The 13,433-nt window shown below is 44.0% G+C and overlaps 1 protein-coding gene across 1 annotated transcript; it reads right to left on the bottom strand.

Moving 5' to 3' along the window:
• Nucleotides 1-9,866: 9,866 nt before the first annotated feature.
• LOC137333296 (leukotriene B4 receptor 1-like) lies at nt 9,867-11,391 on the bottom strand. The gene has a single exon (XM_067997459.1). It carries the CDS (start codon nt 11,113-11,115, stop codon nt 10,096-10,098), a length of 1,020 nt encoding a protein of 339 aa, XP_067853560.1. The 5' UTR covers nt 11,116-11,391; the 3' UTR covers nt 9,867-10,095.
• Between the last annotated feature and the right edge of the window lie 2,042 nt (nt 11,392-13,433).

The raw sequence follows: 13,433 nt of genomic DNA, 5'->3' as shown, positions 1-13,433 counted from the left end.
GACAGCAAATGCTGTCGGAACTCAGGAAACACTGACGGTTGATGTATATACTTCTGCCACTGATAAATCAGGATAGATCAGATTAGATGTAACATTACAAAGATTGTTTAAGAAATGGACGCCAATGAGTGTACAGATTCTTAAACCCAACACTGTAACGTTATATTGAATCTGATCTCACTATTCAGTGCATGTTGTAATACACTTCCTTTGTAGTGTGTGTACATTTCCATGGTGTCAGCTTTGGCTCACTGGTAGCACTCTCACCACTGAGTCAGAAGATTATGGATTCATATTCCACTCCAGCAGCTTGAGCGTATAATCCAGTGCAGTACTGAGGAGGTGCTGCACTGTCTGAGGTGCCGTCTTTCGAATGACACTTTAAACAGAGGCCCTGTCTGTACTCTCCGGTAGACGTAAAAGATCCCATGGCATTATTTTGAACAATAGTTCTCCTTGGAGTCCTGGCTAATATTTATCCCTCAACCAACATCACTAAAACAGATTATCTGGTCATTATCACATTGCTGTTTGTGAGACCATGCTTTGCGCAATTTGGCTGCCACGTTTCCTACATTACAACAGTGACTGCACTTTGAAAGTTATTCTTTGGCTGTAAAGCGCTTTGGATGCCCTGAGGTCATGAAAGGCACTATATAAATGCAACTTATTTCTTTTTCTTTCTGTGATAAAAGTACATGGAAGCAGAATTTTGAATCTTCCCTTAAATCTCTGGCAGCAAATGTGTAGCGAGCAGGGTTAACACAGCCACTGATGAAAACTAAAGCTGCAGCAGGCTGCGGCTGCAGCAAACTTTTCCAATATTACAGAGCTACAAACTGGCACTTTTTAATACAATAATTATGAAACTGAATGGGATTAACCTCCATTTATTCTACAAGTATTTCCAACGTCACCCCAGTGGTGATTAGCGACCAACAGAAATTCTTACAGGAAGGAACACAAGAATACAAAAATGGACGTGTAACTATACCTTTTGAACAAAGCACCCATCTGTACTCTTTATATTTAGATTGTAATTTATTCTAAAAAAGTTAAAAAGTTGAATGGAAGTGAGTGGCTCGATCTCAGATCAATATGATTGAAAATGCACGAGTCATGATAATACACTTTGAGACTTTAGCCGAGATTTTCCTTTTGGTAGCTGTCCCACTCTATATGTGAAGGATGACGGTTCCATCTACCCATAGTTTAAAATCCGTTCTGCAATATACCTCAGTATGACTGAAACCCTCAAAAAAATGCCTTTGTTACCTCCAGACTCTACTATTCCAACGCTCTCCTTGCCGGCCTCCCACCTTCCACACTCCATAAACTTAAGCTCATCCAAAACTCTGCTGCCCGTATCCTAACTGGCACCAAGTCCCGTTCTCCCATCACCCCTGTGCTTGCTGACCTACATTGGCTCCCGGTCCGGCAATGCCTCGAATATAAAATGCTCATCCTTGTGTTCAAATCCCTCCATAGCCTCGCCCCTCCATATCTCTGTAACCTCTTCCAGCCCTACAACCCTCTGAGATCTCTGCGCTCCTCTAATTCTGGCTTCTTGTGCATCGCTGATTTCCATCGCTTCGCCACTGGCAGCTGTGCTTTCAGCGACCTTGGCCCTAAGTTCTGAAATTCCCTCCCTAAACCTCTCTGCCTCTCTACCCCCCTCTCCTCTTTAAGACGCTCCTTAAAACCTACTGCTTTGACAAAGCTTTTGGTCACCTATTATTATTATCTCATTATGTGGCTCAGTTAAAATTTTTGTTTGATAATGCTCCTGTGAAGATCCTTGGGGTGTTTTACTATGTTGAAGATATTATATAAATGCAGGTTGTTGTTGTTGACTACATATCACCTGACAATTTGAAATTCTCACTTCAGCCTCTCTGTTTGCCTGAACAGAACAGCCTTTAACTTCATAGCCTTGAGTGACTTTAAAGAGGCCATTCATCAGATTATTGAGTATGGAGGGAGTAATCAAGGAAGTCAGAGGCCTCCCCCAAGCTCAGAGTTAGTATTTTCTTTCAAATCTTTTCCCTTTCACTCTATAGATTAGATAGAATGGCTGAGGTAATAAATGAATACTTCGCATCAGTCTTCACTCGAGAAGAGGATGCTGCCATTGTAGCAGTAAAGGAGGAGGGAGTAGTGATATTGGATAGGATAAAAATAGATAAAGAGGAGGTACTTAAAGATTGGCAGTACCCAAAATAGAAAAATCACCCAGTCCAGTTGGGATGCATCCTCGGTTACTGAGGGAAGTAAGGGTGGAAATTGCGGAGGCTCTGACCACAATCTTCCAATCCTCCTTAGATATGGGAGTGGTGCCGGAGGACTGGAGGATTGCAAATGTTACACCCCTGTTCAAAAAAGGGGAGAGGGATAAACTCGGCAATTACACGCCAGTCAGCCTAAGTGCAATGGATTCGACCACCATGGAGCATGTCACAACTCCATGGGCATCTAGAGTGGAGCCCCCGCTAGCAGGGGCCCTATTGCCTGTTGTAGCATCTCTTGACTACTCAGATTGCTGCGATAGAGGCCTTGGGTTCTAGTACGGATAAAGTTCTCTCCTACATTTTCCAGAAGCTTGGAGGATTACATCAAGAGTTTCTCATCGCTCTGCTAAGCTCTGCTGGCATGTCAATCAATAGACATGATAAAGCATTATCCCTTGCAGGGGAATGGTAAGAGTTTGAACAGCTGAAGGTGCTGTCTTTCAGGATGACAACATATTTGTAACCTCAGATGACTACGTAGCACAAAGTGTGCAGAACCAAACAGTCCCTGCAGCTGCAGACATGTCAAAGCCAATAGCTAGGCCATCCTGTGACCCAGCAAAAGGAGGTATAATGGCATATCACAACCAGGAGGCTCACACTGATACACCGCACCCATTTAGCCATCTTACTGACTCTTTCCATGAGAGGAGCACAAGGTTAAGCTCAAGTGCCGACATGCCAGACAGTGTCACCAAAGGGAAGCATCAAGTGCTAAAATAAAGCAGCTACTGCCTTGGGAAAGGGTGAAGTTTGCTCTGGTCTTTCTTGTCTCTTTTCAGTGACAGCAAAAACCCATGCAAGGTAAACTTGTGATGCATAAGAGACGTTTCCCCAAATAATAATTCTTCATGGATCAGAGCTCCTAGTCTTGCAACAGAAGAGTTTCTTCTTATAACTCCATCTTCTGTAGCAGCTAACTGTCCAGATCTCTATCTTGGAATGTTTGAAACTGACTAACAGTCCTGGCTCAATAACTACTCCCCAACAATCATGGATTTGAATAACTATCAGCCAAACACATAACTGAGCAAATCATACAGTATGTTTTTGTTTGAATATAGCTCAGAGACCAAACAGAACAAAATTATCACAAAATTGTATTGAGTTAGGACGGGGACATGATTTTGAATGCAGCTGACTTTTAAACTCCTTTAGTTTGTGACTGAATTAAAGGGAACAACTACCATCCTTTTTTTTTATTTCGTTCATAGGATGTGGGCGTCACTGGCGAGGCCGGCATTTATTGCCCATCCCTCATTGCCCTTGAGAAGGTGGTGGTGAGCCACCTTCTTGAACCGCTGCAGTCCGTGTGGTGAAGGTTCACCCACAGTGCTGTTAGGAAGGGAGTTCCAGGATTTTGACCCAGCGACGATGAAGGAACGGCGATATATTTCCAGGTCGGGATGGTGTGTGACTTGGAGGGGAACGTGTAAGTGGTGTTGTTCCCATGTACCTGCTGCTCTTGTCCTTCTAGGTGGTAGAGGTCGCGGGTTTGGGAGGTGCTGTCGAAGAAGCCTTGGCGAGTTGCTGCAGTGCATCCTGTGGATGGTACACACTGCAGCCACAGTGCACCGGTGGTGAAGGGAGTGAATGTTTAGGGTGGTGGATGGGGTGCCAATCCAGTGGGCTGCTTTGTCCTGGATGGTGTCGAGCTTCTTGAGTGTTGTTGGAGCTGCACTCATCCAAGCAAGTGGAGAGTATTACATCACACTCCTGACTTGTGCCCTGTAGATGGTGGAAAGGCTTTGGAGAGTCAGGAGGTGAGTCACTCGCCGCAGAACACCCAGCCTCTGACCTGCTCTTGTAGCCACAGTATTTATATGGCTGGTCCAGTTAAGTCTCTGGTCAATGGTGACCCCCAGGATGTTGATGGTGGGGGATTCGGCGATGGTAATGCCGTTGAATGTCAAGGGGAGGTGGTTAGATTCTCTCTTGTTGGAGATGGTCATTGCCTGGCACTTGTCTGGCGCGAATGTTACTTGCCACTTATCAGCCCAAGCCTGGATGTTGTCCAGGTCTTGCTGCATGCGGGCTCGGACTGCTTCATTATTTGAGGGGTTGCGAATGGAACTGAACACTGTGCAATCATCAGCGAACATCCCCATTTCTGACCTTATGATGGAGGGAAGGTCATTAATGAAGCAGCTGAAGATGGTTGGGCCTAGGACACTGCCCTGAGGAACTCCTGCAACAATGTCCTGGGGCTGAGATGATTGGCCTCCAACAACCACTACCATCTTCCTTTGTGCTAGGTATGACTCCAGCCACTGGAGAGTTTTCCCCCCGATTCCCATTGACTTCAATTCCTCAAACTAGATAAAAATGTTTCAATGTTCCTATGTACCATCTTCTCTTCCCCCGTTGAAACATCTTTTATTCTATATATTGCAACAAGTGTGTGCCACAATGAATACTTTACAGAAAAACAATGGCAAAGTTTCACTTGTCACACAAAGAGCTGACAAAAAAGACAGAAGTGTAAAGTGATACATTTTGGGAAGAAGAATGAGGAGAGGCAATATAAACTAAATGGTACAATTTTAAAAGTGGAGCAGGAATAGAGAGACCTGGGGGAATCACATACACAAATATTTGAAGGTGGTAGGACAAGTTGAGAAGGCTGTTTAAAATCATATGGTATACTAGACTTTATAAGTAGAGGCATGGAATATAAAAGCAAAGGAGTTATGATAAACCATTATAAATCACTGGTTAGGCCTCAGCTGGAGAATTGTGTCCATTTCTGGGCACCAACACTATATGAAGGATGTGGAGGCCTTGGAGAGGGTGCAGAGGAGATTTACTAGAATGTTACCAGGGATGAGGGACTTCAGTTATGTGGAGAGACTGGTGAAGCTAGGGTTGTTCTCTTTAGAGCAGAGAAGGTTACGGGGAGATTTAATTGAGCTGAAAAGAAAAGAATTGCAGGGCTATGGGGAAAGAGCCGGGGAGTGGGACTAATTAGATAGGTCTTTCAAAGAGCCACATAGGCATGATGGGCTGAATGGCCTCCTTCTGTACTGTAAGATTCTACGATTCTATGATCACCTTCAGGAGAGAAAAGGGGAGAAAACTTAAATAAAAGAGTTCTATCGTTAGTGCATTAATTTGTTCTGTTTTATATGCTTTGGAAGAACTCAATTTATTCTGAAGAGATGAACATTCAAAGGATACAGCCATAGCCCTGCTGCCCATGAGTAAATTGTGGAAGGGGTAAGAATACCATTTGACTCTTACCTCACCTCAAAAGACATGACAGACTATGTTGGCCACAGATCAACGTACTATTAATGCAGGGGGTGCAGTCCAGTGTACTACAGTACATGTATTACTTTACTTAACTACATCCATACATGCAAAATTACTGGCAATTAAAAAGAAATTGCTGCAGTTGCAGTTATCACAGCCCATGTCTAATGACTGCTGAACTTCTCTGTACTACAAAGACAGCATGTGCCACATAGCAGACACAGTTTACTGATTAAACACATTCACTTGTCATAGAAACCATAGCATCAATTCATAGTATTAAACTCCATGGGCGTCATTTTAGCACCCGCTATCGGGTGCGTTCCTGGCGGGGGTGCTCCGAAAATCGGAGAATCCCGGCGCGGTACCGGAGCCCGCCTCGAACTCACGCACTTCCGGGTTCCCCGCTGACGCGCCGGCGTGCGCGCGCAGCCCCCGGTGGTGGGAATCCCGCAGGCAATTAAAGCCAGCGGGGTTCCACTTGAAAGTATTTATTTAGGTATTTCAGGTCATTAACTGACCTGATTAAGGGATTATGTGGGATTTTAGAGCAAACTGGGACTGTTTCCCACACTGGGGGAAACATTCCCAGGTCAAATGGACGTGTTGCAGCTGTCAGCCTGTGGCAGCTGCAAAGGTCCATTTGACAGGTGGGGGGCGGGGAGACCCTCACTCATTGCAGGAAGCCACTCTGTCACTTGGGACAAAGTTTGGCCTCCACCACCCTCCTCCTGACAGTCAAAGTCACCAACCTGCACACTTACCCCGGGGTCCAGAGACATGTACCTACCTTGCGGACCCCCTCAGATGTACATCTTCCGGATGGGGGCCGCGGTAGCTGCAGTCGTGACCTCCTCGGAGGGCGAACAGCATCACCAGCCTCGCCATCCACGCCGTCCACCTCTGACACGTGGAGCTCCACACCAGAGTGCTGTGACGCATCCACCTGTTCAGCAGGAGGGAGGGCTACCGCAGAGAGAGATGCGTCGCAGAGGGCACTACCCTTGCCACAGGGTCCACAGACCGAGGCTCAGCTTCCTGGACCTCTCTGAGCAGCAGTGCACACGGAGGCTCAGAGTCACTTGACATGTAGTCGTGGACATCTGCAGCCTCTTTCATGCCGAGCTGCTCCTGGCTGGCCCGAACACCATTGTCTTACCTGTCGCTGTCAAAGTCACCACTGCCCTCAACAATTTCTCCTCCGCATCCTTCCAGGGTGCAACCGGGGACATCGCTGATGTCTCTCAGTCATCTGCGCAAAAGAGCCCTGCAAATACACCTACACCCACTCTGCAGTGACACAATGGGTGGCATCAGTTGTGGGTCCTCAGTGATCCTCAGGAGAGGGCATTATTGCACAAACCAGACAGGATTCGCGAAGACATGGCAGTAGTGATGCCAATATAATATGTAATGTGAGTTGGTCAGAAATTCAATATAAGTAACACCCATGACAAACCCTCAAACACCCTTGTGCATCCCCTTCATGCTCACGACATGTTTGCCTTACGCTGCCTACTGCACATATGTAATGCATGCCCTGTGGCTGCAGCACAGGTAGTGGCAGGTTGAGTGAGGCTGGCCGTGAAAGAGATGCACGAGAGGGTGAGTATGAGAGAGAGCCATGAGATTGTATGAGGATTGGGTTGAGTGGTAGTGGCGGGATGAGTACTGGCGAGGTGAGTAGGTGCAGGTAAGATGAGGATGAGGTTTGAGTGGGTATGAGGGGTGATATGACAGAGTTGTGTTGGCAGTGCTGAAGGAGATGTGGGGTGGGGGTAGTGATGTGGCAGACGGAGTGTCGGGGAAAGACTACGTGTACTCACTTTGGCTGACCTACTGAGGTCATTGGAGCGCCTCCTGCACTGTATGCAGGTGGGCGATACGTTGGTTGCGCTGGTGACCTCCTCTGCCACCTCGAGCCAGGCCTTCCTGGTGGCAGAGGCAGGCCGCTTCCTCCCGCACGCCGGGAGGAAGATCTCTGTACTCCCCCTCCTCCTCACCCCATGTATTGATACCTGGAGTGAGGCATCATTAAACTGGGAGCAGCCTTCCCCCTGGGCTGCTCCATGCTGTAATTTTTGCTATTTGTCAGTGGAGGACTGCCGCTTTAAATAGAGCTCCTCCAGCTGACAGATCTTACTGCGCATGCGCAGCCCGCCCGACGCGCAGATCAGCAGTGGGGAACCCGGAGGAGCAGGAAAGTGGATCCAATTAGTGGATTGGATGCTACAATCGCGCGGGAAACTGACTAATTTCACCGGGCGCGTTACCCACGCGCCCGATAGGCCCCCGGCGAGAACCCGCAGCCCTGCTAACATCGGGCCCCATGCATCAGACATGGGGATTATGTTTTGAAGTCATTTATGTCCTTCTTACTCTAGATACTTCAGCTTCTGTGTTTTATATTACTATCATAAGTTAGTCTCAGGTCCCTAAGGATTTGAGATTATCTCCACTGATTTTGAGGTAAGTTGGATAGTAAGCTCAGGATAATAAACATAAAAAGCTTCAGCTTCTGGATCTACCCTGTGCCTCCTCAGGATCTCTCATCTTTGAAAACCTTAGAGTGTCACAACATCAGACCTTATTTCAGCCATTGACTAACAAGTGAATTTATTGAACAATAGATGAACAAGCAAATATATAACAGTAATACATATATTTACAGTATTAGCTGGGTGACATGGACATGTTGGGCCGAAGGGCCTGTTTCCATGTTGTAACTTCTATGATTCTATGATTCTGTGATTACATTAAGCATCTTCTAAAATGAAAAATAAAAGTGTCACAATCCATGTGTTGGTGAACTATGTGCTAAACTATTATTTTGTAGCTGACGTTTGTGTATGCACTTTTCTTATTGTAGTCTTTCTAATGACAGCAGCTAAACTGGCCTAACCTATCTTTTTAAAGGTTCCAACTAACTCAACTCAACTAAGCTCATTGAACAGCTTCAGCTCATTAATATCCCCAAAAACAGTTGCCAGGGCTTCCTGGTTTTGACTAATTGTCAGCCTTATTCAGAATAACTGCCAATCATTGAATTTGAGTTTGAATGTGACTTGACTCCTTCCTCAAGCTTTGGAGACCACTATCAAATCTTTGCAATATTTGAGACATAGAATCAGACTTTTTCAGCACAGAAGGAGGATATTCTGCCCAATGCACTCCTGCCTGCTCTCTGAAAGAGCTATCCACTTAGATCCATTCCCCTGCCATCTCCCCATATCCCTATGAATTTTCCTTCAAATATTTATCCATTTGCCTTTTATAAATTATTGTGAATTCTGCTTCCACCATTGTTTCTTGTAGGACATTGCATGTCCTAACAACCCTCTACATGAACAAAATTCTCAACCATTTCCCTTGTTCTTTTGGTGATGAATTTAAATTCATACCCTCTCGTTACTGCCTCACTGACCAGTGGAAATAGTTTTCTTATCAAAATTTTATCTTATCAAAACCCTAAATTTTGAACTCCTTGTGACATTCTTTGTTTTAGTTTGCCTAGTCTCTCCTCATTATTAAAGTCCCTCATCCCTAACATCTTAAGCGAATTTCTTCTGTGCCTTCTCTGACCCCCTTCCTAAAGTAATATTCCCAAAACAGGACACGATATTCCAACTGCAGTCTAACCAGTGTTTGTATAAGTTTAGAATTAACTCATTGCTTTTGTATTTTAAGCCTATTTATAAAACCTAGAATTTGGTGGGGTTTTCTTTAAAATAGTTTTATCAAGTTGTCCTCCCATTTTGAAGATTCATGTATCTGAGCCCTTCAATCTATTGCTCCATTCCATTTAAAGTTTTACCATTTAGTGTATATGTCTTCTCCTAATTCTTCCTCTGAAAATGTATCAGATGATACTCACTGCAGCTGGGTTTTTATTTAAAAAAAACTTGTCTGATGATTGAGTTAAGATTAAGGTAAGAATACCTTCCAAGGTAAGATTAGATGAAAAAGGTGCCGTTTTGTCAGAGGGCTCTCCCACGGGGCTCAAGTGACCTAAGCACCATGTGAAGTGGTTCTGAACCATAGAGGTCAGGAAGGTTCCATGCTCATTCCCTACTTTATACTGAGTTCGATAATGGGAGGATTCCTACAATTGTTTTTGGAGGCCGTGAGTTGGAGTAGGGAAGGGAAAGAGAGAAAGAAATCCATCTCCTGCTCCTGACCCCGTCCCCAACTACTGGTACAGTATAGCAAGTCCCCCATTAGCAGTTGTAAGCAATCGACTCCTGAGCAATGGGAGTCAGGTAGCTCAGAAGTCGGAATATATTTTCCTGTTATAAATTAACTACGAAGTGGCTTTAAAGCAGACAGTATTTATTTGTTCTTGGGGCACAAAGCATTACATGATCTTTCCATGATTTTTCAAGTGAAGTTACACAGAATCAAGACTTTACAAGAGAGGGACTTTACAAGACTTTACAAGGGAGTCCTCTCTATGTGTAGGATAAGAAAACTTTCCTCGAATATGCATCGATATAAAATGATTGTTCTGCGATAATTTATGGTCAATTTGCATTAACGTATTAAGCAGTCTTTATAGTTAAAGCATATTTATTGATTCGGATCGATGCTCTGTGTCATTCATTCCTTTATCCCGTTTCTCCTTAAAACTGCTATTCATTTGTTCAAAGACGCTAGCAAGATTTGAAGCTTTAAATCCATTCTTAAAGCTCCGAGCAGCGAATGCATAAAGAATGGGGTTAATGCAGCTACTGATGAAAGCCAGAGCCCCAGCAGCATCGTTCATTGTTTGGTAAACCTTGTCCAATTTCTTTGCGAGTTCTGAATTTGAATTCCTTGCCAACAGTGAAGAAGTTTTAATGATGTTTCCTGTGTGATAAGGAAGCCAGCAAATGACGAAGGTGATCACAACCCTGGCAATCAACTTTCCCGATTTGTTTTTAGTTCGAAAGGTCATTTGTTTTATTCTTTTAGAAACACAGCTGTAAGAGACAGACAGTGTGATAAAGGGAATGAGAAAACCCACCATGGTTTGCAACAGAAGAATTCCCACCTCGTGCTGATCGGATGAGTAAATCCTTTTACGTGGACGCCCGTTTGCATCCAATTTGATCTCAAGTGTCACATCAGGTATAGCAAGAAGCAAAGCTGAAACCCAAATGCCAATGACTACTTTAATGACTGTTACCTTCTTCCACCATTTCTGAGTAGTAAACGGATAGAGCACGCCCACCAGGCGCTCAACACTCATCACCGTGATGAAGAACACACTGGCGTACATGGACGAGAAGATTAAGCAACTTGTGACTTTCCAGAAAGGGATTCCAAAAACCCACGCATCAGCGAGAAAGTAAATCCAAAATGGCAAAGTGACGAGGACCACAAAATCTGCCACAGCCAGGTTTAAAATGACCACAATGGTGGGAGATCGTTGCTTAATGTTACAAAGAATAGTCCAGATCACGATCAAGTTCCCCGGTACTCCAACAAGACATGCCAGACCAAGAACAACACAGGCCACCGCATTTACCACTGGGGTAGAAGTATGAAGGGTCCGATTCTGATCCACACTTGTATTGGTGAGCATCATTTGGATCATTTAGTCCTGTTAGTTTGTACTGTTAGCTTCAAGCAGAAAATTGTTTTCTCAAGAAACAAAGCAAAAGCAATTTATCCAATATAGCACCTCTCAGTTAATCAAAACCAGTTCTAATGAAAGGTCTTCAACCCGAAACGTTAACTCTGTTTCTTTCTCCACAGATGCTGCCTCACTTGCTGAGCTTTTCCAGCATTTTCTGTTTTTACCTCTCAGTTAATCTCTTGTGATCTCTCCACTGTTAAAAACCTTTAACAGAAGTACTGCTAATTTGTAAATTCTTTGGTCAGCCTGTAAAGGAAGTGCCATTGGCTAAGAGACCAATAGTTTATCAGCATTAGGAAATCAAAACACAAAAGAAAGAAGGAACGAACTTGCATTTATATAGTACCTTTCATGACATCCCAAAGCACTTCACAGCCAATTAAGTATTTTTGAAATGTAGTCACTATTGTAATGTAGGAAAGGCGGCGGCCAATTTGTGCACAGCAAGGTCCCACAAACAGCAGTGAAATAAGTCTTGGCAATGGATAAACTTTGACCAGGATATCGGGAGAACTCTTATGTTCTTCTTTGAACAGTGCCCTGGGATATTTTACGTACACCTGCGAGGGCAGATGGGTCTTGATTTAACGTCTCATCCAAAAAATGGAACCCCTGACAGTGCAGCACTCCCTGGGAGTGTCAGCCTCTGGAGTCGGGCTCCATTATAGGAAGGATATGAAGACAACCACTGAACCAAGGCTGACACCCATACTCACAAGAAGAAGAAACTAGCCCCATTTACTGAAATTATGGGCTTGACTTTTCTCTCAATCAAAAATAGAAGAAATGTCCTGTTTTAAAGTGTAATTAATGAATTACTAATGAAATTGTGGGAACGTGCTTTTTTGAAAGGTGGAATTTGTGTGTGTGAATTTGTTAGCACCAACCAAAAACAAGCAACCATGCAAAAGCATCGGCAATCATGAGTGGTTAACACTTCTCAAACAGCTAATGAAGCGCTTAACCTGTAGAAATATCATCGCTTGTTAAAAGTGGATAAACAAGTGAGAAAATACTGATTTAACCTTGAGGCTCTTCAAGTGCTGACAACTTCTATAATACAGTACACACAAACACATTTCTGATGGTGTAGAACAGTCTCCAAATATGCAAAGGAGGTGACAAGTGTGGCAATATCTTACTGACAAGAGTGTCTCAATTGCTATACCCAGAGGACCGGAACAAGTTGCATGGCTTAAAGAAGAGAACACATATAAGACATAAGTCAAGGAGCAGCACAGAATATGTATGGACAAGAGAAAAGTAGGAATTGTTAGAAATATACACAAAAAGTGCTGCACTAACCTAGAGAAAGATTAACAAGTAAATAGCGAGGTTTTGCAAATGATGGAACTGATAATGCAATGGTCAGCGCCAGCTGCAGGTGACCCATGTTATCAGGTGCTGAGGCCGGCTGAGCACTTGGTGTGCATGATGTGCCATCATGTGGTCAGGAAGCACCTGTGACTCTCAGCCCTACGCTCCTGTTGTGTGCTATACTTTAAGCTCTGAATTTCAATGAAGTTTGCTGATGGCCCCGTAGTATTTTCAAAACCTGAACAGCACTCATAAAATCATCACTAACTTAAAGGCCTCTTCAGCCATGTTGGGCCTTCTCTCTTAAAAGGGGAGTTTGCTTGGTAAATGTTGTAAGTACCTCTACATAGCTTATTTGCTGAGTTTTTTTTTTGTTTTCACTATTGAAGATATTCAGACCTTCTCGGAGCTCCACTCCATCTCCTACCTGGGGATGTTTGCCTATTCAGTGTACATCATGTCTCCACATTATTCGCCTCAACTTCAGATTAAATATGCACTCTTATCAAACCAAGGCTCAGGCTAAAAAAAAACAGCTCATTTATTTGATATAGAACAAGTAAATGAACTTTAATTATTGCAAAACATTTTAAGATTTAAACACCTTTCTATTCTCCTCAATATAAGATGCTTCTCCATGATCCATCTCTCAACATACATTGACCATTGAAAATGTTTGCTCACTGCCGTAGAATTGGAACAAGCCCACTCCCTCAGCTGGCTAAAGACTGACTAACTGAGTTCAGACAGCCTCAGACATATCCACAAATCGGAGACTTCAGGCCACAGAGCTGTCCATGAATCTTTGAGCCCTGTCCTACTGATAGGTGGCAGACAGCGCAGTTACTCAAAACAACCAGCCCAAGATGGCCTGATTCTCTGATCTGTGCCAGGTGACTTGACTGACCGGTTTCAAGATCTTTTGAAGACGTCAGAACAAAAGTCATTAACAGAGTGTA

Source organism: Heptranchias perlo, chromosome 16 (assembly GCF_035084215.1).
Source record: "Heptranchias perlo isolate sHepPer1 chromosome 16, sHepPer1.hap1, whole genome shotgun sequence".
In the NCBI taxonomy this organism is placed as follows: Eukaryota; Metazoa; Chordata; class Chondrichthyes; order Hexanchiformes; family Hexanchidae; genus Heptranchias; species Heptranchias perlo.
Note: the sequence above shows the minus strand (reverse complement) of the source record. Positions and strands in the feature narration are given on the sequence as shown.

Bases quoted from the DNA above. Each gene is read 5' to 3' on its own strand.
- LOC137333296 (XM_067997459.1), bottom strand. From the start codon at position 11,115: ATGATCCAAATGATGCTCACCAATACAAGTGTGGATCAGAATCGGACC.